The 27,790-nt window shown below is 41.3% G+C and overlaps 1 protein-coding gene and 1 long non-coding RNA gene across 2 annotated transcripts in view; one reads left to right on the top strand and one right to left on the bottom strand.

Annotated features, from left to right (window-relative positions):
• Positions 1–11,179, top strand: part of si:dkey-9i23.6 — a 57,709-nt gene extending 46,530 nt beyond the window's left edge. Inside the window, exons 6-9 of the mRNA XM_039743471.1 lie at positions 2,331–2,518; positions 5,034–5,230; positions 6,237–6,310; positions 10,297–11,179. Coding sequence (XP_039599405.1) covers positions 2,331–2,518; positions 5,034–5,230; positions 6,237–6,300 — 449 coding nt within the window. The 3' untranslated portion in view covers positions 6,301–6,310; positions 10,297–11,179. The remainder of the gene's footprint in view (positions 1–2,330; positions 2,519–5,033; positions 5,231–6,236; positions 6,311–10,296) is intronic.
• Positions 11,180–16,548: 5,369 nt separating this feature from the next.
• LOC120522739 lies at positions 16,549–27,605 on the bottom strand. The gene is made up of 2 exons (XR_005632512.1): positions 27,456–27,605; positions 16,549–21,980 (listed from the first exon to the last, which is right to left on the bottom strand). It is a non-coding gene; the product is annotated as an uncharacterized LOC120522739 (long non-coding RNA).
• Between the last annotated feature and the right edge of the window lie 185 nt (positions 27,606–27,790).

The raw sequence follows: 27,790 nt of genomic DNA on the forward strand, positions 1-27,790 counted from the left end.
ACGAAGATGAGATGGTCAGGGATAGACTAGTGTTTGGCACAAACTCAGCGAAAGTGCGAGAGAAACTTTTAAGTGCCGGGTCTGAGCTAACATTAAATAAAGCTGTGGACATCGCAAGATTGCACGAGATAGCACAAGCACAGCTGGGAAGCTTCGATGCATGTACTCCGAGCGGCTCACATGAACTGACTTTGCAGGACTGGGAACGGTAAACCCGTGCATGCAGTGTGTGATGTCTCAGATAAAGAGGAAGACGAGCTGTTTATTGATGCAGTAAGAAAGGAACAACCCGATGAAGCTGAACAAGCCTTTGTAGACATATCATTAGGAGAGCAAAATGTAAAGCTTAAGTTTAAATTACGTTCATATACACGCTGCCACTAAATATTCGCAGGCAAATCCACAACTTAATACTGGGAATGCCTGTTAAACATCTTAGATTCACGAGTACTGATTTGGGTAGTGAACACTTCGATGAATGAAACCTGTTATCTTTACAACGGTTGACAATGAACATGAGATGGTCAGGGATAGACTACACAAACACGGAATGTAACTTGAATACAACACATCCTCCAAATATGAACCTGATTGAAAGAAATAATGATAATCAAATCCTTGATGACAGCAACACTCCTAACACTCACAAAACAATTACATTGATAATCATGTTACGTTATTTTTAAAATGTTTCCTTTTCATAACTTCTTTAACACACTACTTCTCGCGGGTATTTTGCTAGTATCTATATAAAATGCAAAGGGTTGTCTGACACTCGAAAACTAGCACATCACTGCACATTGAACTTTGACTTATTCTTAATCGAGAGCTTATGCTGTGATACGCATAGCACAACCCAAGAATTGGACATGTGGGCTACATAGGCCACATAACTGGGCTTTTAGTCCTTCTCATGGCACGGTAACATGTCATGGCTGACCAGAAAAGAACATCAGCGACATCTGTTGACAGTCATGCACGTTTTGCACAGACAAAGCCGATGTACATCAACCACATACCAAAATAACACAGTTTGTAACCTCAGCTCAGTCTTGAGCCAAAAAAGTGGGAGCCATCAAGTAATGTGACGGCAGCAGAGCCCTGCCACTCGTCAGCTTGAATGTAGAGCCATTGAGCCACAGTGCAGGCTGCAGAACAATGAGGACCAGCAATGGCTTCTGCTCAGTGTCAAGTGCGTCATACACAATGTAAGCGTAAAGGAATGAGCACAACGAGAACAGCAGAGAGATGCATGAACATTTCATGAGCACTACTCGGGAACGCAACAGGAAGTCATAAATGACCAACGAATTTGAGGTGTGGGCTACTACCCACCACCACCACCACCACCATGTGATTGTGCTTCACATCCTTCACCAGTCATACACTCCCAAGTGCAAATGACAATTGTATGTATTTTTTAGGGCACAACAAAAAAGGTGCTGGAGTGACCTGGGCAAGCACTGGCGGTTCGAGAGTTTCCTAGAACATTAGAACAATCTGGAGAAGAACAGGCCAATTCAACCCAACAAAGCTCGCCAGTCCTATCTACTTAAGTCGAGTTTTGAAAGTCCCTAACGTCTTACTGTCTACCACACTACTTGGTAGCTTATTCCAAGTGTCTCTTGTTCTTTGTGTAAAGAAAAACTTCCTAATGTTTGTGCGAAATTTACCCTTAACAAGTTTCCAACTGTTCCCCTGTGTTCTTGATGAACTCATTTTAAAATAACCGTCTCAATCCACTGGATCCCTTCATAATGTTAAACACTTCAATTATGTCAGCTATCAGTCTTCTTTTGTTTAAACTGTAAAGGCTCAGCTCTTTTAATCTTTCCTTATAACTCATCCCCTGTAGCCCCCAAATCAGCCTAGTTGCTCTTCTCTGGACTTACTCCTATGCTGCTATGTTCTTTTTGTAGCCCGGAGACCAAAACTGCACACAGGACTCCAGATGAGGCCTCACCAGTGTGTTATAAAGCTTGAGCAGAACCTCCTGTGACTTGTATGCCACCCATCAGGGCGCTATATAACCTGACATTCTGTTAGCCTTCTTAATGGCTTAGTAGTAGTGTAAGTTTTCATTTTCTGAACTTGAACTCACTTTGGACTTTGCAGGGCCAACATTCACACACTTGATTCATTTATTCAATCAGTCAGTGTGTCCAACACACATTAAAAATACCCCAAAACAGACACAACACATTTATGTATCCTACTCTAAACGTTTCTGCCAATGGGAATTTTACCTGAGTCCATTCTGGCCTCTTCTAGCATTCTATCTATCATTTAGGACTACAACTGAATCCTATTGTCTTCCTCCTTTTCTGTAGAGCCTCGAGCAGCTGCTGAAGCCGCTCCCACCAATAATGACGATGAGAATGGCGACGAAGGGGATGGCCGGGATGTAAAATGTGCACGACTTGAGTCGTCACCGGTGAAAGGCAGTCCGGCCCGCTCACCCATCTCTCCTGCAGGCCGGGTTCAGCTATTCCCTGGGGTTGATGCCTCCACGCTGCAGGTGAGTGTCAAATGCTAAGTGTGATCAGCTCCATTGACGGGGACTTGAACCTGCACAGGTAAGGTAAGCCCCCGAGTGGCTGCTGTGTTATGGTTTTACTTCTATCTGTGCCTCACTATGAATGTTTTGCATTTATGTCGACACTCCTTTCGTTGTTTTCTGTAATCAGAAGTCCACCTTGGCATCTGCTGGCATTCATGGACTCCGAGAGCACTCGGTTCTGATCAGGTCAATTCATTGTCGGTGGGGGTCAGAGTGTACCCCCCACTGCAGTAACCACCAATCCATTATAACATATTGACTGCTGGACCATTTATTATGTGAATTTCCCCTTGGGATTAATAAAGTATCTATCTATCTATCTATCTATCTATCTATCTATCTATCTATCTATCTATCTATCTATCTATCTATCTATCTATCTATCTCCAGGATGCTACGCTATTGGTCTATGCTTATATGATAAATAATAAACTAAAAATTTGTAAGAAATCAATGGTTCTCTTATCGACCAAAAATGTAAAATGAAACTGTTGCTTGCTGTATTTTGACCAGCAACATGACTAAAGGTCTCCATTTGAATGAGAGTCCTAGAAGTATGGCATCATGCAGAAGAACATGTGCCACAAATATAGAACACGTTTCTTTGCTCTGTCCATGCTTTGTTGCACACAATGTTTGGGCTCAGTGGACAGCCAAACGTCCATGTAGTGCTGCCCTGACAGTCGGGACAAGTCAAAGGTGTTGAATAATTAGACTCAACTTGTGACCTCACTGATTCTTTCATGGAAGTTCTTTGTAGAATGTGCAGTTGCCACAGGTTGTCTGATAAGAGCAGTCGGAAAGAGAAGATGTCCAAAATATTTAATAAAATAGAAATCCAAGCCTCTCATATATTCCGGAAGTTGTTTAAACCAAGGTCAAATGATGATGATGATGATTTTTATGAAGTATGATAAATCAACTATGACATACCATCTGTATATATGATACTAGATGTCCCTTGTGGATCTGCTCATGTAGTAGTGAAACAGGACACACTTTAAAAATCAATAAAAAAAAATGTAATTTTGGCCAAGCGGAAGGTAGTTGGTAGGTAGGTATCTGATCATGTTCAGCTCTGACGGGACAGAAAAGCATGTGCCCATGATATCTGAACCAGCAGCTACCCTCTAAAACACACATAGCTGTGAGCTCTCTCTCTCTCTCTCTCTCAAAAATGTCAAACGTTACTCCTTAACAATCTCTAGATGATAATGTCCACTGAACAAAAAGGTATCACTAGCTAGCCCAGCTCCCTACTCTTGAGGTCCCGCTTTCCACTCGCCTCAGCCCACAGCATCTCTCTCGGATTCACGCAAATATGTCACTTCTGCAAGTGAACTATGATTCTTAGCGCGATGACAGAAGTCGCAAAATCAACCGGGATATTCTAGCAAATTATAGAAAAAGACCCCGATCTAAATCCGTTAAGTAGTTCTCATGTTCGCTAGCTAAGTGGAGGTAAGGAACGCCCCAAGGCTGGCGTGTGAACGAGGAGGGCCCCGCTCCTGCCTGCTGTGTGTCTCTTGGATTCGCGCAAATAAATCGAGACTGCAAGCAAACTATGATACTTAGCGATGAGAGAAGACACAAAATAAACCGGAATGTTCAAGCAAATCCTAGAAAAAACCTGATTTAAATCTGTTAAGTTGTTCTCTCATGAAAAGCGGACAGACATACAAATGTTGGATTTTATATACAGTGGAACCTTGGGTACAAATCGGGTTACGACCAAAAAGTTTGCCAAACTTTTGCATCTGTTCACGACCACACTCAGGTGACGAACAAGGCAGTTTCCCTTCCGGTTCGTAAGCACCGATGATTTCCGCACGTGTTCAGTCTCTCCCTGTGCATTTCCTGTGCAGTGAGAGAGAGAGAGAGAGCATGCGAGAGAGAGCTCATAGGTAGACACCAGGCTTAGTATTGACAGCACGATGACCCTCGCTGAACAGATTAACCAAACTGTAGGCATACGATATCTACAACGACATCCTACTGCCGGCGTTATTGACCGATTCTGGGGATTTTTGGGTCCTCCCTTTGTATGCAAATTCTCCTATTATTCTTTAAATGTTATTTACTTGTTTGTATTCACTGGCTTTGATTCCAATTGCATTAATAATTTTTATGATTGCATTAAGGGGTTCTTTTTTAGTGTTGCATTTTGTTGAGCTAAATCTTATGAGCCTTTTCTCCATGTTCATAAGGAGGGTGGTGTGAATCAAGAATGAGTTGCTCCATTTCAGTTGTCGTCACTATGAATTCTGCTTATAATGCCAACCTTTTATGAGTTGAAAGCAAAAAAAAAAACAACCACCAACAAACGTGACAATTTCTAATCCACGCTGCCAGCTCTTTTCATTTTCCCTTCTTCTTGCCTTCATTAACGTTGTGGTCCCTGGGTGACCCTGTAGTCACATCTCTCAGCTTTTTGTCATATTTGACTTCCATTGTTTGTTCCATTTCTATTCAGGAGAAGCTGAAATTCCCCAAAAAGTCTGGGGATGCTTGTGATGCGGCATCTAGTGAAAAAGCCGGGGCCAGTGATGAGGATGCACTATCGCCTTCCAAAACATCCCCGGGTGGTAAAACCAAATTAGGAAAGTTTCCAGGCTTCAGTAAGGACATTTTCAAGAGGGTGCTGCCGAAAAAGGCTGCCAAGACCGAGGGGTAAGTGAGACCGCCATGGAGCTGTGTGTGTGTTTACTTAGCTTACAGAATTGTCAAGTTTTAATGTGTAACTGATGTGTAAGCATCTGCAAAATAAATTAATATACGATATAAAAAAATTAATAAACAGAAGTAGACTTATTAAAATAAAGCTGCCCAATGAGAAGTGATCACCCTAGGATTATTGGAGTCCTTGTCTTTTTTTTTTGCTTTCTCGTATACGAGGTCTATGGAAAGTATTGTAATCGTCCAAATGATTGCTCCAAAATGGGGAAGTTCAAAACCATAAATGAAAACAGAAATGGTTATAAAACAGTCAATCAATCAATCAAATATATAAAGCTCAAAAGCTACAGTATGTGTGCGTATGTATAATGATCAGCCACAACATTTAAACCACTGTCAGGTGAAGTGAATAATCTCGTTACAACAGCACCTGCCAAGGGGTGGGATGTATTAGGCAGCAAGTGAACAGTCAGTTCTTGAAGGTGATGTGTTGGACGAAGGTCAAATGGGCCAGCATGAGGCTCTATGGGACTTTGACTAGGGGAAAATTGTGAGGGCTAGACGACTGGCTCAGAGCATCTCCAAAATGACAGGTCTTATGGGGTGTTCCTAGTAAACACTGGTTAATGTCTACCAAAAGTGGTCCAAGGAAAGACAACCCGTGAACCTGCAACAGGATCATGGGTGCCCATGGCTCATTGATGTGTGTGGGGAGTGAAGGGTGGCCCATCTGGTCAATCCCACAGAAGCGCTACTGCTGCACAAATTGCTGAAAAAAATAATGCTGGACATGAGAAGAAAATGTTGAAACACAGTGCATTACATCTGATCTCTCTCTTGGTCAGCCTTTTTTGCATCGCCATTATATATGGCCGGTTCAGGTAGATGGGTAGGAGCCTCTATTTGAGGGGTAGTGTAGGGCCTCGGTTAAGTGGACCTGGTGGTGGTGGGGGGGTCAAGCTTGCTTCTGTCTCTGATGTTTATTGTTTCTGTTCTGCAGAGCTGAGACTGCAGCATCCAACTGGCTGCAAGTCTTGAAGATGAAGAAGAAGAATCCCAAATAAAACAGATCAGGTAGGAGATGGGTGGATTACCTGAATTTCCTTTTATTTTTCCATTTGAGGTTTAAGTATGGCATTTATTCTGCACTGTTTGTTCAAAAACATCCCATTCTAATGGCCTGTTCAATTGTCTGTAACTATGCACAATATATATTAGATAGATAGATCAGGCACTATGTAATAGATAGTTAGACATGAAAGGCACTACAGTAATCCCTCCTTTATCACGGGGGTTGCATTCCAGACCCGCCAACGATAGGTGAAAATCCGCAAAGTAGAAATCATTTGTTTGTTTGGTTATTTTTATATATTTTAAGCTCTTAAACTCTCCCACACTGTTTATAAATATTCCCCGCATAGTTATACAGCATAATCCATTTGTATTCTCTTAGATATTAGATAAGATTCATTGAAATTATGAATGTAAACACACTGTTTATATACAGTAAAACCTAAATATTATTTTAAAGATATCGAGTGTCTCCGATATCACATATGTTACAGCCATTACGATAGACAGGCCACCAGCAATAAATACAATGCAAGAAAAATTATATACAGTAAATGTGTGTACAGTGACAGTAGAAAATTAATTATGGTTACTCGCCAACAATGACACGATGACTTGACCGATAACAATGAGTTTAATTTTACTGCACAACAAAGGAGAACGTTACAGCTCTTCTAAAGGAGCCACTTCAGGCGATCGTGTAGCACCGCCGTTGTTCTTCTTCAATCCAAATCCCTAAAGCAGATTCCATCCAGACTACTGCCTTATTACATCCACTTACAACTCGTTTTGCACCCTGGTTAAAAGGACACTGCGGCCGTAGATCTTATATTCCTTTCCTACTTTTTAAATAAAAAGAATCGTAGCCTCATTGATGCTGTAATGGCGTCCTACAGCAGTGTAGCTTTTCCCTTCCTTCAACAAATGCAAAACGTTTACCTTTTCGGCAATCGTTAACATCTTCCGTTGGCGCTTGGGCACGGCCCCTGAAGCAGTAGCAGGAGCAGATCGTTTTGAAGCCTTAATGAAGGGCTTGACTTCGCACAAAGATTAACACAAAAGAGCACAAAAGTTAACTCTTTACACAGCGAAACACGTTGATGCTGAATGAGTGAGACGAGACCCCCTGGTTAACACTGCATTCAGCACACAGGAACTTAACTGCGTGCTCTGATTGGTTAGCTTCTCAGTCATCCGCCAATAGCGTCCCTTGCATGAAATCAACTGGGCAAACCAACTGAGGAAGCATGTACAGGAAGTAAAAAGACACATTGTCCACAGAACCCGCGAAGCAGCGAAAAATCTGCGTTATATATTTAGTTATGCTTACATATAAAATCCGCGATAGAGTGAAGCTGCAAAAGTCGAAGCACGATATAGCGAGGGATTACTGTATATGATAGATAGATAGATAAGGTACTATATAATATATAGATAGATAGATAGATAGATGTGAAAGGCACTATATTATAGATAGATAGATCAGGCACTATATAATAGATAGATGTGAAAGGCACTATATGATAGATAGATAGACCAGGCACTATAATAGATAGATAGACATGGAATGCACTATATGATAGACAGAAAAGGAACCATATGATTGATTGATAGATAGATAGATAGATAAGGTACTATATAATATATACAATAAGGTACTATATAATATATACAGAGAAGGATCATTAGATAGGTAAGAAAGGCAGTATATGGTAGATCTTTATTTGTCCCAAGGATGAAAAGTGGCTTTTTACTGAACCTCATTAAATACATAAATAGACAGATAAATAAATATAAATACACACATGCACACTATGGTTTGTACGCACACCAGAATGACTAAAAAGGAAGAACAATGTAAAAAGAAAGAAAAGAAAACTTCTGACTTGACAGTCCCAGCCCCAGTAAGGCACTATGCAAGCGTATTCCTGTTGGTATAAAGGAGCCCCCGTAGTGTTTCTTGACATTCTTCTGCTAGATAATCCATTGGCTGAGCGTCCTCAGTGTTGGTGTCAGAGAGAGGATGTGCAGCGTTGTTCATAATTGCACTTTGTTTTCATTCTTTCCTTCACTACGACTTCCAGGGGGTCCAGAGTGTGTCTCATAACTGAGATTCGGTGGACCTATCTTGATGTGATATTTCTGGCCCAGTATAAAATGCACTGGCCATCCAAGAGTTATAGATGATGTGAAGGGTGTCACTTCCCACACTAAAGGAACACAGTCCCTAAGGAAGAAGAGCCTGCTCTGCCCTTTCATCTATAGCCCCTCCGTATTCTGAGACAGGTCCAACCTGTCATTAATGTGGATCTCCAAGTACTTGTAGGAGTGGACCACCTCTACATCCACTCCTTAAATAGTGACCGTAGTGACCGTTTATAGAGGCTCGCTGATTTTCAGTGAAAGTCAATAACCAATTCCTTTGGTTTTGCTGATGCTTACTTGCAGGCAATTTCTGTTTGCACCAAGAAACAAAGTTCTCTCCCTGGCTCCTCTCCTCTGCCTCATCTCCTTTATCCCCATAAGCGCAGAATTACTGAGAATTTCTGCAAGTGACCTGACCTGGTTTTATATTTATAGTCAGAGGTGGACAGAGTGAAGAGAACAGGCCTGTGCTCCAGTGTTGCTCACACAGTCTTTAAGTCTCACACACTGCGGTCTGCCTGACAGATAGTCCATCATCCGGCACCCCACAGGTCTCATCCACCTGCATATTTCCGAGTTTACCCCTTAACAGGGATGGCTGGGTGGTACTGAAGGTGTATGGAGAAATCTAAATGCCTGATCCTCACAGTGTGGCCAGCTTTGTTAAGGTGAGAACAAGCCCTGCGACATCAGCCTCTAGTGATGAACCAGGGACCAAAATCCAATTTTTATTTATTTTAGTTTCTTTATTATAGTAAACGCTCCTCTTTATAAATACTACTAATATTTCTCACATTATTGAATGTCAATTTTTGCTCCTTTCATTCCAATGCCTTTGCCATAAATCTTCAAGTCCGTGGTTTGTCCAGATGAGTTCTGGAGCCTCACCCTAGCGTAGGTCTTATTTTATAAGACATTTTTTTTTTTCATTTAATGTCATTTTGTAGTCTTAACTGAAAAGAAGACAGCTTTTACCTATTTTTCCAATTTTCCTAGGAGTTTTTGCCATGAAGCCTATCGCTACATTGCCACTTACAGTATCATTATAAGGATTAAAAGGATAGATTAGATATAGCTTGCTCTCTTTCTCTCTCCCCCGTCATCCCCCCATTTTGCCTCCCCACTTGATGCTGGACCCCACTTCACAAAGTCCCAGTCCTCTGACATACCTAGAGACGGAGCACGTCCAAAACAAAACAAGCCCCCTAGCAGCGGCGTATGAGGATTACAATTTGAGATATCTATTGCCAATACAGTCCAAATACTATAAGCATAAAATATAGTCTTTAACAGTCTTGAAATAGTAAGATAGTAAACCCAGAAAATGGTGTTAAAAAGTGGCCCTGAATAAGCAAAGCAAGCCCTAATACAATAATAACAGTAATAATAAACCAAGGGTATGATGTTAAACAGTCTCTTGAAAAAATAAAATAAACAGAAAGTGGCCAAAAAAGGGAAAAGGATGTATAATTATGGTGCCAGTATCATTGCAAGCGAATCAGACAGCCGGTAAGATCTTCTTTGCCATGCCATGACAGGGTACGACTCACAATCGTATTTCAGAAGAATGTCGGGCTCAGTTTTCTTAGTTCTTTTTCTGCTTTCTCCGTAGTAATAAAGATGTAATGCTTGCCTTGAATGTCCACTTTCAGTTTGGCAGGATACAAGAGGCTGTATCTGATCTCGGCTTTCCGTAAGCGTTGTTTAATGTTGTGAAAAGCGGCTCGTTTAGCAGCTGTTGAGGGTGAGAAATCAGGGAAGTTACAAATGCGGTTATTTTCAAATATAATCTCTTGTTGTTTTTTTATTTTCAACTAATCACTCATTTTTTTTTTTAATTTCAGGGGCTGCATCCTGCTTACTAAAGATGAGCCTAAACCTGGTCATTCAGATGCAGTTTTGCGCAGAGGAGGGCCAGTGCCGGAGCCAGCATCGATTTTCAACTCACTTTTATCATTTCCGGCTTGAGTGACTGGCCATTGGGGGGCACGTGAAGCTGCAGACGGGTACACAGAAACTCAATCTGCTTGATTTGCCACCCAGGGAAACACCTTGGATCTATTTTGGTTTTTTTTTTTAATTTGATGCAATCGAGAGAGAAACAATATTATGAATAGGAGAAAATGCATTGAAAGAGGGCTGCGCTTCATGATGAGATACGACAAGCGGGGCACTCGACAAGCGGACAACTGAGGACGCTTTTTATAACATTTTGTTCCTAAGCTTCTGACTTTGCAGTTTGCTATGTATATTCACACATATTCAGCTCATTTTTTTTTATTTTTTTGCAAATATGATGCTATACCACCAAAGTGACCAAAGCACGTATGTCAATAAACGAATGTGCACATCTGCTGAACTGGGTGTCTCCCATTCAGGAAAAGAATGTAAATGTTTATGTATATATTTGTGATAAAGGGGGAGGAATAAACAAGCACTGATAGGTTTTCTGGACAAATCTAGAAATAAGATGGTTAAAGTCACTTCCAAATGTTATTTTCCACCATCCATAACTTCTTCTCAGTGGTCAGTTTTCTTCCTCAGCCACAATTGTCCCAAGGTGACTGAGGAGTTGTCTCCACTGACACAACGCAGACATTTTCTTTATCCTTCCCGTCTGATCAGTTAAGCTTTCCTTTGTCTTGTTGCTGCAGAATGAGCTCAGGCATTGGTCTTTTATTACATTGGAGCATAAGAAATTTGCCAAACAAGAGGTGACCCTTCAGTCCATCAAGCCCATCTGTTTCACTGATAGCTAAGCTGTCCCAACATCTCATTCAGATTCTTCTTGAAGGTTGTCAAGGTTTCTGCTTCAGCTCCAAAGTCTCTGTAGTTTGTTCCAAAGTCCCACAACTCTTTGTGTAAAGAAGTCCTTCCTGACTTCAGTCCTAAATGTTTTTCCTCTTAATTTCCACTGATGTCCTAAAGTTTGTGATTCACCTTTAAGGTGAAAGAATGTTGCTGATCTACTCTATCAATGCCTTTGAGGATTTTGAAGACCTACGCAGTCTTCTCTGCTCTAGACAAAACAGGTTTAATTCTCTGAATTTGTCACAGTAGGACATTTCTAAGTCCTGAGATGCATCTGGTAGCTCTCCACTGCACAGCTTCAGGTACTGCTCTGTCTTTCTTGTATCATGGTGAACAGAACTGCATGCCCACCACCCCCAAACCCCCCTTTGCCCAAGGATCCTAATTGGGAGCCATTAGGAAGCGTTTAAGGATGAGGCCTCTTCTCGTTGACTAGATGACTTCATTCATTCTTCCCCTCATTGATTCATCTCAACCCATTAAATGGGGCTTCAACAAAACACTCAACATGTTGATTGAAACCGTCAGCCTTGAAGTTCCGACCTTAAATCATGGTGTTATCTGAAATCAGACCCTCAAGGATATACTGTATATGGTATCCCATGATTCTTGTGGATTCATTCATGGGCTTTGCTGTTATCAAATACTACAGTATCTGTATGAAATTGGCAGTCAGCTTCCATTTTACTTGTGATTAAACCCTTTTTGTTGTCAATCGTGTCTTCGTTTTTTGTATTCTGGTGTTAAAACAGAAGTAGACCACCATGAATGTCAATCGCTATCAAGCTCTTGGGCTCAAATGGTGTTTAACGTGTCTGTGTTTAAAGCCTCCATTTTAGAAACCTGCATTATCTGTTAGGAAACCTTCTTGATTTTACATGATGTCCATGTCATCTGTGATTGAACTCCTCCAGACTTCGATGATGTATTTGGTATTTGCAATAAAACTGTTGGCCATAGCACATGTCCATGTTATTTATTTGATATTTGATCTTTTGTTATAATACACTTTATCAATCCTAGAGGGGATATTGTCTGGTCGCATGACCTTTGGAGGTAAGAGCAGAGGGTCAGCCATTGTACAGCACACCAGGAGCAATTTTGAGGTTAAGGACCCAATGGGGCCTTCGGATGAGATGTAAAACCAAGGTCGTGACTCTCTGTGGTCATTAAAGATCCCTGAGCATCCTTCATATAGAGTAGGGCATATCCCGATGTTCAGGCTAAATTGCCCACCATGGCTTAGTCCAGTGTTTCTCAACCTTTACGTATTTGCTATCCGTGTTTTCATAACAAATTTAATTGTGTCCCCCTAACATGTTTTTGAAATTAGTTCTTTTTTAATTAATGATATATCATAAATGTATATTTTATTATACCTACTTAACTTTTATCGACATTTATCTAACTCTATTTTTCTAGTATCAGAATATAATTTAAGTTAATTTGTTTTGGTTTCAATAGATGTATTTTTCATATTTTTGATTCTTGTTTTCTTTTTTTCACATCTTCGCCCCCCTGGGGGGACCCACAGTTTGAAAACCACTGGCTTAGTCATTCTGGCCCCCTTATCGTCCCCAGTCTCTAACTGACTAGCTATCTCTAACCACTTCACCACCTAGTAGCTCATATACGGTGAACATACTGTTGCAAAAATGGCTGGTGTCACGTCATCCAGGTAGATGCATGAAATTGGTGTTAGCTGACAGAAAAAAAATAATAATCAGCCCTCAAAGACTTAATGAATTAACAGTTCTGATTATCGGTAAAGAGAGACGTGGCAATCGTGATTGCCCAGAGCAGAGCAGCCCATGGAGGGGCTGTCGATTACACATGCATGAGTTATGACATTGGTGTAGCCGCTCCTCATTAAGGCACCTCCTGGTTTTAGGTAGCAGGGGGATTTTGTTCTTAAAAATGGTGTTTAACTTGCTTTTTTACCATACTTATCAAACGACCCTTGAGTATGTATAAAAACCGGCGTGTTACGTGTATGTTACAAGAGTTTAGCAGTCGTATTACCTGTAGAAAGAAGCTGTTGCACATTCTGGGTGTTCTTGATTTTATGGAGCGATATCTCCTCCCAGATAGCAAGGGAGCGAACAGTCCAAGAGAGGGGTGTGAGGCGCCTCTCACAATGCATAAGACATTCTTCTTGCATCTGTCCTTAAAAATGTCTTCAATGGCGCTGAATAATCTTCTCAGCCATCCTCACCACACGTTGCAGAGTCAGACACACTTCTGTGTTCATACCAAGATGTGATGCAGCTCGTCCGGACACTCCCAATGGTGCCCAGATAGAAAGTGGCGAGGATGGTAGGGGGGGATTCTCACTCGCTTCAGGCTCCTTAAGGAAGTGCAACCTCTGCCGAGCTTTTTAGGCCTAGTGTGTGGTTTTGAGAGTAAACCTCTGGTGGTCTCACACATGTATGTGTCTCCCCAGCCTTGAACAGAAACTTTGTTCTTCTTGGTTAAAAGTCTTGGCATTAAATGATTACTTTTTCTTATTACTATTGGGCTTTGCCCCCTGCTTGCTTCGCTCGTCAACACCCCCTCCCGGGCCTGCACTATGCCCCAGCCATTTCACGTCTCTGCCACTCACGTATATGGATTTCACTTTCACCAAACAACAAATCTTTTAATTCTTGTGGATACGCCTCTTCACTGGGAAGAAATACTACTTTTCCCTGATGGCAACACTAATTAGACGATTTACAAGTCTCCGAGTTAAAGTTTAAATCTGAACTATATAGTTGATCTCTTTTCGCTGTTCCGTTATTTCACCGAGTAATAATTTACGTTTGTTTGCACTAATGCGATCTTTACTATCATTTTTTTGAGACTTTTGAATTTTAGTACTTTCGTTATCTCTAACCTGCTCTGCATGTGTATCACGCCAACGTTTTTGAACCTCTTTACGATATTCTACTTTGTCATCTACTTTTGTCTTTTATTTCCGGCTCCGGGCCTGGTTAAATCTCTTGGCACAAAGTCTCGTCTCGTAGGACGTGAAAGTATCTCTCCCAGGCTAAAAAGTCTTGTCTCGTTCAAGGATTTTTTTTTATTATAATAGAGAGATAAACTCCCCGAAGAGGCAGCAAGGTCTGGCAGGCTTCAAAATGTGTCAACTGCTGAAATTGTTCACCATGTCCATAGCTTGGAAGATCAGCAAATATCAGCTAAAACAATTGCTGAAACACTACAGCTATGAAGGGAACGCGTTAGTTTTATAATCTGTAGGAAGCTGTCAGGCAAGTGGGTGCCTAAATGTTCCAATGATGACGGGAAATTGCATTGATCGAGTGGACACTAACAAGTTGATCTTGCAGCATTTTCAGCAAACTGGTACCAACATTTTGGAAGGACTAGTTACTGTTGATGAAACATGGATACATGACTATGATCCTGAGCCAAAACAACAGTCCATGCAATGGCGGCACTCTGGTTCTCCAAGGCCAAAGGAATTCAAGATTCAACAGTCAGCAAGAAACATCAAGGCTACGGTGTTTTGGGATCAGGAAGGTGTTGTAATGACGGACTCTCTTCCAAAGGACCAAACTGTTAATGCAGAATACTACTGTAACTTGTTGTGCCGATTAAAGGAGACATTGAAAGAAAAAAATCGGGAGTGGTCTCCCCTAGACTTTCTTGTATACTCAGATATGGGGTGGATATTTGAGGAGTAAACTGCAAGACAATGATTATATTTTTATATTATGTACATTAAAAGAACCATCAACAACAAACCAAACTAATAATATATTGAACAATTATTATAAAAGTTGAATAAATCGGATTCTGCAGCTGCATAAATCAAAGGTAAAGTACCACTTCCAGTTAATGGAAATAGCGCAAAAACTGACAGAAATCTGCGTCTTGTACCCAATACTTGTATGTAAAATTTGGTTGACCTAAGTGAAAGCGTACTCAAGTTATCGTGTTTACAGACACTCAAACATAATTCCAAATATGGTATTTTCGGAGTCAGGGTGGTCTAAAACATTGAGATTCATCAAAATCTCAAAATGGAATTTTTAGAGGATTCCAATACTTTTCCTATACGAGAAAGTCAAGAGAGGTCTAAAGCGTCGAGATTCATCAAAATCTCGAATTGGAATCTTTGGACGATTACAATACTTTCCCCATACTTTGTATACGAGAAATTAAGGAGTTCTCTTTTTGCAAGACGATGAACCTGCTCACAAGGCTGGCAAGACGATGGATGTTTTTGACAAAGTTGGGGTTTGAGTGCGTAAACCATACACCCTACACCCCCTTTCTTGCTCCATCTGATTATTTCCTGTTCCTAAACCTTTAAAGGAGTTTGAAAAGGTCTTAATTTTCAAATGATTAGGAGCAGCACAGAGTTCAGAGTCAGGAGAGCCGAGGGGTGGTAGCAGCAGCTACAGGACTGGTCCAGATGCTACAGTACCTTCTGCCAGACGGACACGGGACAAAGAGATTGTGGGAGAGGTGGGAGTGGTCCTTTACAATCCTGTAGCTTTTGTGGATCCAAGACTTTACAAAGAGGTCAGAGATGACCTAATGATCTTTCCACTGTGCCCACTATCCGGTTGTAGGACATTACAGCCATAGACAATGCAGTTCCCAAACCAGACGGTCAGAATGCACTTACTGATGCCCCGCAGTATGTTGTGAGAATGGGGGGTGGGAGTGAGGTAGGCTTGCATTCTTCAGCCATCGAAGGAAGTGGAGTCGCTCCTACACCTTGAGCTTCTCTTCTGTTCATGAGGTCCACACCACCTGCGTTTCCAATTCCCCATTGCTGCCTTCTATGAATTGTACTTCTGGATGAGTGTTCATTGGTTGTCAGCTTTCATGCATGCCTACTGGGTAAGTTCCTGAGCATGTCACATCAGACGAATGCCTCCAGCTCGCCAGCATTACGTAAAGTAAATGAAATCCCTGGAAAAGTGATTGAATGTGACATTGGCCTTTAGATGATGCTTCATATATCAGGGTTGGTTAAAAAAGAAAACAAGCTTTGATCCTGTATTAAGTGAAAAGTCAAGCAAAATGACACCTTTTATTGGCTAACTAAAAAGATTACAATATGCAAGCTTTCGAGGCAACTCAGGCCCATTCTTCTTCAGGCAAGGTGTAATCTTTTTTAGTTAGCCAATAAAAGGTGTCATTTTGCTTGACGTTTCACTACATTTATAATGGCTAACACGGTACAACACCCTAGTACTACAGACATACAAGACATCCTCTATTAAAAAATGGCAAGGAACAATGCCCACACCGTTTTTTTTTTTTAATTCTTTAATTATTAAACAAATTCCATTTCTTATAATATTGATGAAGCTGCTGTACAGTTAAGACAAATTAAGAAAAAAAGGGTATAAGTTTACTGTTTTCAGAAATGTGGTGCACTCAAAACTTTTTGGGAATGTGTGAAATGATAAATAGAACCAAGACAGATGGAACAGAAACTATCGTTTCAGCTAGGATTAAAAAAAAAAAATCAGCCCTTCATTATGTTCACAAAGTGAAATGCAAGTTGTCAACTAATAGCCGAAGGCTGCAACAGCAGACCCCATGAGTAGTGTTTGTTTTACGTGTGGCGATGTTGCTATCCACCCTATACACCATGTCACTTGGTCAGCACTTCACAGAAAACCATCAGACCTGATCGGAGATCAGCTCCATCCTGATGTTACCGGTCAATTGGTCAACACTTCACAGAAAACCATCAGACCTGACTTCAGATCAGGTCCACCTTGATGTTACCAGTTACACGGTCAGCACTTCACCAAAAACAATAAGACCTGGTCTGAGATCCTCCCTGACCAATCAGTACTCGGCTTGGGCGCCGTTAGGTCTAAACAGAGAACCTCCTAGTCTAAAGAGATGCTGGGACAACAGCTGAACGCCTTGGGTGGAACATCAAACTTCATAACAAGGACTACCTGACAATGGAGGTCACTGGGAATGGTAAGAATAAGTCTAACAGATAGGAAGATTACGTTAGGACCAAGCTTCCTAGTTAAGGAAATTCAGGCTGGACCTTCACTTAGGGGACTTAGTCTCATCGATTCTCTCTTACAAAAACCAGACTGACTGGACAAACCAGAAGTTGAAACATTACCTGGATAGACCAGACTAAGTGTCATGATGGAAAGATATGTTTATGGCCCCTGACATCAACTGGAAGGGAGTATCAAGCTCAATGCTTGCAGAGTTTGAAATTTTCGTGTTGCTCGGTGAAATTATCAAGAGGTTGACACCTTTTGGAAGCCAATCAATGGACAGTGTATTTTTTCCTTTTTCCACATGTGGCATGACAAAGACGAGACAATTGCGAGACATCCGAGCCGGCTCCCTAACCTCCATGAAGTGTGCAGTTCAGAACTCACATTTTCCTTAGTTTCTTGAGACCACCATTGCTTGAAGCCACCAAATAGAGAGTTCTTCTCAATGTGTGGTCTTTGTATACATTGGTGGTCATCTCTCACACAACTTGAGACAAATTGTTGTTGGTAGTCGCAGAGCACTACAACTAAGTCAATGTGGATGTCACACTACATGATCGGTAGTCACATGCACGTGAGGAGACTATTCATGACTTGCTAAGTAAATAAAGGCCCTGATTGGAAATTTCTGGAAAAATGATGGGGGCTATACAGTGAACATGTCCCTATTGAAAATGTAGGCTTTTGTGATGTAAAAAGAGAAATCATCTCAATTTTTTCAAATTGCTTTTCCTGGTGAGGGCCACACTGGACTAACGGGTCAGCCCAGACTTCCCTGTCGCCAGCTACAGATTTCAGCTCTAACTGGAAAATTCCAAGGTGTTCCCAAGCCAGCTGAGAGATATAATCCCTCCAGTGTGTCCTGGGTCTGCCTCAGTGTCTCCGCCTAGTGGGTTGTAGCAAGAGTACTCTAGGGGAACTGCCTGGGGGTGTATCCTTACAACATGTCCAAACCACCTCCACTAGGTCCTCTAGATCCATAGGAGTAGCGATTCTATGCTGAGGTTCTCCCAAATCCCTAAGCTTCACACCCTATTACAGATTGTCAACATAGTGGCCCTGTGACGAGGCCTCATTTCTGCTGCTTGTACTTTTGATCTCTTTGTTTTGGTCATTACCCACAAATCATGACCATAGTTAAGGACAGGAATGTAGATTGACCGGGAAACAGAGTTTTGTCTTAAGATTTCAGCGTCACGAACCGGTAAAGCGTCCACAGAACAGCAGCCCGCCACTCCAATCCACTTGCGTTCCCTTTTCCCAGATCACGAGATACTTGAACTGCACCACTAAGACAGAGCGACCTATACAAAGTAGGTAAAAACAAATCAGTAAGCTTTAAGAAAAAAACGAATAAAAAAATTAAAATCAAAATTAAAAACCTTACAAAGACTTGGTTGCATAAGCGTGCACAGAAGTTTGCACAGAAATATTATAATTAAGGATGTGGCTGTGTTTAGAGTCAACCAAATACATTCAATCTCATGTTAAACAACAGTTTACAACTGCCATGAATTAAAATAACGGATTGCCTCCAAATAAAGTTCAGCTCTTCCTGTAGGATCATCCTGAAATCTTCTTGGTTGCATTCCTACTCTAAAAGACATGGTCCATAAAGAGCTTTCAAAACACGACCAAGATCTCATTATTAAAAGGTACTGATTACGGGTACAAAAGAAAAAACAAAATCATTAGATATACCAACGAACACAGTGAAGACATTCATCAACAAATAGAGAAAATATAGCACAGCAGCGATGCCACCAAAAACTGGATATTCCTTCCAAACTAAGAAGGAGATAAGAAGAACAAGGAGAAAACTGGCTGGGGAGACTGCCAAGAGGCCTACGGCAATATTAAAGGAGCTGCAGGACTTCCTGGCAAGTTCTGGTTGCTCCCTACATGTGACAACAATTTCCTGTATTCTTTACATGTCTCGGCTATAGGGAAAGGCGACAAAATTGAAGTCTTGTCTCATGAAGAGCAACATCCAAGCCCAGCTTGATACATCCAAGTCTACCAAAACCATGCAGAAAAATGTGATGAAAGTAGGATTGAACTTCCTGGCCATTGTTCCAAAATGTAAGTTTGTTGCAAAAATAAAACAGAACATCACCAAAAGTACAGCATGCAAACGATGAGGCATGGTGGTGAGAGCATCATGCGCTTCTTCAGCAGGGACTGTGGCTTTAGTCAAGGTGGACCAGTTGATTTTGGAGCAAAACCTTCAAATGTCTGCTAGGAAGTTGAAGATGAAGCAGAATTTCACCTTTCAGCATGACAACAACCCAAAGCCTACATCCAAATCCTCAAAGGAATGACTTCGCCAAAAGACTGACGTTCTATAAGCAGAATAGACTATCCTGAGCCCAGACCTGAATAAATCCAGTTAAAAATCTGCGGCATGACCTGAAGAGGGCTGTGCACAGGAAATGCCTTTGTAATCTGATGGATCGCGGACATTTTTGCAAGGAAGAAGGGGAAGATATTGCCGAGTCAAGATGTGCCAAGCTGATAGACCGAGTACTGCAATACAATCAATCATAAGCCGCTTCAACAACATATTAGTTTAGGGGTGTACACTCTTATGCAACCATATTTTTGTACATTTATGATTATTTTTTGTTTTCCATAAATGGTTTCTGATTTGTTTTCACATTTTTTGTATGGGTGGCAATTTCCCATAAGTAGTAGGATCAGACAGAATGTTTACCAAGACAAATAGAAGAAAGATCTGACTGGGATGTTATTAGGATGGGCCAAACTAAGTTTCATAGGTAGGAAGACGGGTCTACTGTATGTTGGTTGGGTGGATGAGATAAAGCACTACAGATATTGAAGTGTGATTCAGAAGTTGGTAAGCCTAACTACCCAAAGCATTAAACCGAGATGGACCTGAGTAGGCACTATAGGTATTAAAACCCGGGTTGGGAGCTTGTAGGAAATTAATGAATGGCCAACTGGGAAGATTAAAGAGATTAACCTGACTAAGCTTCAAACCTATGAAAGTTTGGACTGGAAGGTTATTGGGATGGACCAGCCTAAGCTCCGTAGCTCGGAGGATCAAGCTAGTCTGGTTGAGTTGATGAGTTAAAGCACTACAGATATTTAAGTGCAATCTGTCGGTTTGAAGGCCTAACCACACAACATGCTTAAATGAGATGGACCTCAGTAGGCACTTTGTCTTATTAAACCAGACTAGGAGCTTAAATGAAATGAATGAATGGCCCAACCAGGAAGGTCATTATGATTATACCAAAGAAAGATCAGACTGGGATGTTATTAGGATGGAACAGACTAAGCTTCACAAGTAAGAAGATGAGTCAAGGTTGGTTGGGTGGAAGAGTTAAAGCACTGCAGATATTTAAGTGCAATCTGTAGGTTGGTAGGCCTAACCACATGAAGAATTAAAATGAGATGGACCTGTGAAGGTAACCATAGCTAATTAAACCAGGCTGGGAGGTTAGAGGAAATGAATGAATGACTCAACCAGGGAGGTTACTGGGATTAATTTAAAATGTATACCCAAGTATAACAGCCAACTTGGATAGGAGGGCATAAGCTCATATTTGCTGAGCAAAGCAAACAGACTAAGATGGTCCTGACAAGATGTTCTAGCTAACTTATACAGGGATAGAAACCCAAGTCTAAACAGGCAGGGAGGGTATCCGAGATCAACCTTTATAGCCAAGAAGGATCAAAATGGGAGGTTTCCTTCGGCTGACAGGACCAAGTCTTACGGGAATTTAAAGCAATCTGTGAAGTGCTGTAGCAAATCGGTCCGGACGCTGAAAGCCAGCAAAATGGACCTCTGCTCTGAATGTAACTTTGCCAAGATAAGCTTTAAACTCACCTTGCATCATGCCATGTGAGAAACACATGCTTATGGACACACCAAGGAGTGTAGAAAGAGGACAGCAATTAGATGATGGTAGACCCTCAGATGTGGAGGGGACTTTGTAATGCTGAATGTCCCTACTGAGGAGAGGATTAGGAGAGTTAGATTTTAGTGGTGACCCATAACAGGCCCCTAAAACTTGGCCTCTTCAACTCAAGGAATAACAGCTCGGTAAGAGCTCTGCTTTAAATGGAATGTATCTATCTGTGGATGGATTGATTATCAATAAATATTTTTTTTTTTTAACAAAGTAAAAAGATACAAAACAAATTAACAAAAAAAAAAGCACAAAAAAGTAAAATCCCTTGTTCTTGCAGCTTGCTTTTTTTCTGGCGGTTAACAAGGCATTGTTTGCTTTGTGCTGGGCACAGCCAGGCTGTCCAGGATGTTTTAACGCCAGGTTATGGACAGTAAAGCTTCACACGTGTTGCATGCTGTATTGCGGGGGCACAGACAGGCTTGTCCATGCACAGGGTACACAATGCCATTCTCATTCATATTTCCAGAGCGGCCATCTTTAAGACCAAAAGATGTTGGTGATGTCGGTGTCCAGGCTATATAGCCAGACCAGAAGAGGAGTGACAATCAAGACAAAGGACCAGGACACCCCCCGCAAGGATCGCTGCAGCCTGTTTAGCGGGCTGCTTTGTCGCTGCCCATGTCGTGCTGCTGCCTCCTCTTCCTCTTGCTCGAGGTCACGGCCGGGGTCTACGTAATTGCGGGCCAAAAATTTAAGCACCTCATCGATCAAAATCACAGGAATGGACATCTTCAGGACGGTCACCCACTGGATTGTGCTCAGTGGCCGTATCTGGAAGATCACCTGGGGAAAAAAGATTCGAGATAACATAAGAAAACAAGAGCGAGGGGAGGCCATTCAGCATCAGGATTAACTGTTGCGTTCACTACAGACTGCAGTCAAGGGAGGAAAACAAAATGAAAAGCAAGTAAGAGAATAACAACAGGACACAATTCATATTGTTTTTACAATGCATACTTCACCAAAATTACCACCAGAAGCTGAAAAAGGGGACTCGGGGGACTAAGCAATCAAGAGTTTATGGGAAGCAGCTGAACTCTGATAGGACCCTGGAGGTAACGAAAAAGAAGCACTTGAGATTCACTTTGTAAGAGGATACTGGTATTTAATTGAACTCATCATCCATATTCTCACTGTAAAACCTGCTAAATCCAGTCTGGGTCACAGGCATAACTGGACATCTGCACAGGATAACTGAGGGAAGGGAAACATCTGCCAACTATGTTGGACTGATTATCGCGGCCCACAATGTGATCTGGGTTGTGAGACAGCAGTGTTAAGTTCCTGTGGCTCTGTGCCCCAAACAATAAAAGACACACATGGAATAATAACCACAAACACAACACAACAAATGGAAACAAGCCAGCGATATGTTAAAAAAAAAATAAATTAAATAAAAAAAAAAAAAATGCATACAGTGGAACCTCGGGTCACAACCGTAATTCGTTCCAAAACTCTGGTCGCAACCCGATTTGGTCGAGACCCGACGTAATTTCCCACATAGGCTTGTATGTAAATACAATTAATCCGTTCCAGACCGTACGAACTGTATGTAAATATATTTTTTAAAATATTTTTAAGCACAAAAATAGTTAATTATACCACAGAATGCACAGTGTATTAGTAAAATAAATGTAAAAATATTGAACAACACTGAAAAAACCTTGAACAGAGAAAACTGAGTTCACGCTATAGCCTTACGAACTGCTCGCTGTAAACACTCTTTTATAACGAGTTTTAAGCACAGGGAAAAAAATGAACATTTGAAAAATCCGTAATTTATACAAAAACTAGCCATAAACAACCACGAAAACTAACCTTGCATGAGTCAAGTTCTGGCATGAAGGAAGTGAGCAGGAAGCTGGGTGGAGAGGAGATTACAATTCTGAGGTAAAGTCCCTGCGCACGATGCACGTCTGACTGAGAACAATGTACTGTACACAGGAGGGACTGAACACGTGCTTAAATCACTGGTACGTACGAACTGGAAGGGAAACGAAATAGAGCACAAAGAGTGCACAACGAATGCACAGGAAGAGACTGAACACGTGCGGAAATCATTGGCGCGTACGAACCGGAAGGGAAACTGGCTTGTTGGTCACCCGAGTGTGTGGTCGTAAACAGACGCAAAAGTTTGGTGAACTTTTTGGTCGTAACCCAATTTGTATGTGGTCTGAGACGTTCATGACCAGAGGTTCCACTGTATATGTCATTGAGCTCCCAGAGTTCCAATCTTGGGGCACACATTAGCCATACAATGAAGCAGTGGCATTTAATTGACTCATTCCATCGTTTGGGGTCATGGCACCGGATGTTTTTGTTTGTGATCTCTGTGCACATGCTTTTCACTTTTTTCTTCCACGAAGAAGATAGAAAAGCCTTGCAAATGGTAATAAACCTTTTATTATTATATCACACGGTTGCATGTATTTTCTTTCTCAAGTCAGGCTTGTTGCAAGATCCTGAGCGCAAGGCAAATTAGCCATGTAGCGCTGCACGGTCAGCACAGATATCACTGTTAAATGATCCTGTGGCAGTACTCATAATATTCTCATTATGGTCAGCTAAAGGAACCCTCAAATGCATTATGCATCCATGAAAGTTCTATGTGTGGCTGCTATTAGCTCTGTGATGTCACGCTGGCCTTGCACAGTACCATGGGATTGCTGGGGAAAAAAAATAAAAATGTTTGCCTGAGCCGGCCTCAGGGTGAATTTCAAGGAAAATATTTGGTGAACAAGGTTACTTGGTGAATATAGCATATTTGCTGTGGAATATGCTTTGCCAAATTTGCCGACCAACACTAAATATGAATGCGAGTCCTTATTTCCTTCAAAGCAAAAAACACAAAATTCACCCCAGATTAACACCAATTTGTAGTGATCACAAAATGAAAGGACAAAATGTTAGAAAAATGTGCAACCTTGATATAAAAGAAAAAAACCCAATCATCTTTTTTTTCCCCAAGATATGGAGTTCTTATCCTGCTCAGTATTGCATGACTATATGTAGCATCCAGTCCCAAGAATGCTGTGCCAACAGTGAAGCATGGCGGTGGTAGCATCATGCTGTGGGCCAGTGGAACTGGTGCCTTTCACAAAGTGGTGGGAATAATGAAGAAGGAGGGTTACCCTCGGGCTTCTTCAGCATAAACTTAAAGCGTCAGGTGAAAGGTTGAAAACTTGGACACAATTTGGTATTCTGACATGACAGTGACCTTTGACAAATCAAAAGCTGGTGCTGGAATGGCTACATCAGGCTAACATTAAGTGTTTGGGAAGGGGAAGGGAAAACACACACACAAAGTCCTGACTTGAACCCTATTGAAATATTATGTGGACACTGCTTAAAATCAGACCTGTGTCAGGAAACCAACAAATGCTACCAATTCTGTCAAGAAGAGTGGACAAATAGCCAACCTGAATTCTGCCAGAAGCTTATTGAGAAATGTGCTAAGGCAGGGGTGCCCAATGCGTCGATCGCGATCGACTGGTAGATCGCAAAGACAGTGCAGGTAGATTGCGTTGCATTCAAAAAAAATTTTTTTAAACGTTAGTCCATCACATATCCTCCCTATGGCATTTGCTTGATTGACATACAGGGCGGCCAGTCTGAAATCTCTTTTCTTCTAACACACTGGTCATCTCACACACACGATCAAACGCGCAAGCTACTGCAAAACTCCGGCCGTGATCTAGTTAGCCTTCCAATTTATATCGACTAAAGAAGGGATTTAAAAAAAAATGTTTGGGGAGGGTATGGGCTGAATGTGGAATTGGAGGAGGATTTTTTTCTCTCACAATGTCACAATCGAAGTGCGTTTGTCTGATCTGTCAATCTATCATTGCTATTCCAAAGAAGGAAAATGTGGAAAGGCATTTTCGAACTGTTCATAAAAACTACGAAACTGACTTCCTTCCAAAAAGCGATCCGAGAAAGAGAAAGGAGAGGGAACTAAAATCGCAGTTAAATCGGACAGCCACCATTTTTCACTCTGCTGAATTCAAAAGCTCCTTGACTGCATCATTCGGCTCTACTTATTTATGCAAGTCAGCCTTTTCCGACATGACGATTATTAAATCCAAATACTGTAGTGACCATAAATGTATTGAATCGTTATTGGTTAGATAGATGGTTATTAAAGGTTATTCAGTTATGCAAGGTACGACAACATATATTTTATGTATCAAGTATACTCAGAGTATATATAGTTTTTAATGTAGGTAGATCATTTCAACCTGGTCATTTTAAAAGTAGCTCGCAAGCCAAAAAAGTGTGGGCACCCCTGTGCTAAGGGATCATTTAATCAAATATAGAGTGTGTTGTTTGTATAACTTTGACCCTGTGATGCATTTAGTAAACCCACAACAAATTACCACTTGTATGCTACATTTCTGATTTGCTGTTGTATTAAAGATACATGTTGTAAAATCATTTGGCCAAAGTTAAAGAACAGTTGAAGAAGTTATATGAGTGAATGGAAACTTCTCACCACAACTGTATTTGTCATTCTATGGATTAGCAGACCAGAGTGAACCTCTGGAATGACTGCTCAAAACTCCCAACAATTTTCCATTCTTTGAGCAACACTATGACTACAAAACATTATTACCAGGTGACAGCCCAGCCATCTAACACATGCTGTTGTATCTTCTACTTTTTAAACCTTGAAGGAACCTCTGTGTAAGGTTAAAATGCTGCTTACAGCTAGAAACTAATGGGTAGGTAGATGGTAGGTGAGATGATCAGAAGATCACAAGCAAATCCACCGAGGACCGGCTCACAAAGAAAGAAAAGGAGGGTTATGGACTGGCTAGTCAAAGCCCTGATTTGAATCAACACTGAAATGCTGAAACTGGTAAGTCAAGCAAGATAATCCAACAACATCTTGCAACATGAAGGAGAGGTCAAAAAATTTCAAATCGATGGAATTGATGTCAGAAACCGGTTTTGCAAAACGCCTCCAAGAAATCATTTCTGCTAAAGGGGGCAATTCCAGCTTCTGAGGCCAAAGGTGGACTTTCGTTGTCCCCTAGTAGATCGTTACATCTATTGATACTTTTATTGAATTAATAGTTAAAAAGGCAAATTTTCTTTGTGTTTTTTTTTTTTCAAATATATCACTTTTGTCTGTAGGCACTGTTTGCATGAATATCTAATGCTTATCTGCTCAAATGATTTGAAAAAATTAACAGTTTCTGTGGAGTGTACTTGCTTACACAGTCATGTGGAAAAGAATAATAGGAATTCTTTACATGCCTATGGCGCTTTTCTCACTACTCAAAGTGGAGAGCCATTAATATGCAGTATCTACCTGGAGGAGTTGAAGGCAGCCATTTTTGCACCAATACGCTCACCATACATTAGCATGTTAGGTGGCAAAGGGGTGAGAGATGGAGAAAGCCAATTAGGGACAGGGGAGGATTAGGGGGCCAGGATGACCAGGCCGTGGTGGGCAACTGATTCAGGACATCGGGATGCACCCTACTCTTCTTAATAAGGATGCCCAGGGATCTTTTATAACCAGAGAGAGACAGGACCTCGGTTTTATGTCTCATCTGAAGGATAGTGCCATTTCTACAGCACAGTGTCCCCGTACCTGCACTGGGGCTTTGGGATCCACATTCAGACCACAGGGTAGGTGTCCACTGCTGGCCTCACCAACACCTCTTCCAGCAGCAATCCAAGCTTGTCCTGGCTGGTCTCCCATCTAATTACTAGTTGAGCCTGAACATGCTTAGCTTCAGGTGGATGACCTGTTAAGAAGTTCCATCCCTGTGTACGTGACAATTGTCACCTTGGAAGACCATTAGGAAGCCATTCTGTGTTCTCTCTGTAGATGAAGCTATGCCTGTTTGTTCTAAAACTGCTTTACACAAGCAGAGGGATTGTAAGCTTGGGACAGCTTTAGTTAGCAAACAAATGGACTTGATGGACGGAGTGGTCTCCTCAAGTTTGGGGGTCAGTATGAAGTGAAAAGTGGACGAGTCATCCCACAGAACTATAAAAGGCAGACTTGTGTCTAAACTTTTTGCCTTTCCTTTACCTTGCACTTTGTGACATTCCCTTTAGCTTATCCCTCATTAGTCTTTCTTGATTAATAAAAACCTTGCTATTTTGGATCCCCAGAGCTCTTATTGTCACATTTATTTCAAAATAGAGTATCGAACTGTGGAAGTCTACATTTATTATGTCTGCTAATTCAACCTTGATACAGCAACAATCACATAGTTTCTTAAATGTCGTCTTTGAACTCACCGGTAAAGGGTCCACATAAAGAATAAGGAAATGGAGGGCCATGGATAAGCAAATGGCTCCAACCAGCCACATGTTCGCCCATGGAGGCATCTTCAGTAGGGACTGGTTTTCTGACAAACTGAGAAAAATGGAACAGAGACAGCAGTCAGTGATTGCGTATGGTCTTATTACTCACTCAATTCCCACGCATAGTCCATCTAAGTTTTCATATTTACACCAAAGAAAAAGAAAATAAAAAAAGCTCTGCTTAAAAATTGGATCAGAGGTTTGAGCAGATGAAACTTTGGGGTTACAACACATTAAGCCACCTTACCTTGTTCATGTAACACTCTCCA

Source organism: Polypterus senegalus, unplaced genomic scaffold (assembly GCF_016835505.1).
Source record: "Polypterus senegalus isolate Bchr_013 unplaced genomic scaffold, ASM1683550v1 scaffold_2219, whole genome shotgun sequence".
Lineage (NCBI taxonomy): Eukaryota > Metazoa > Chordata > Cladistia > Polypteriformes > Polypteridae > Polypterus > Polypterus senegalus.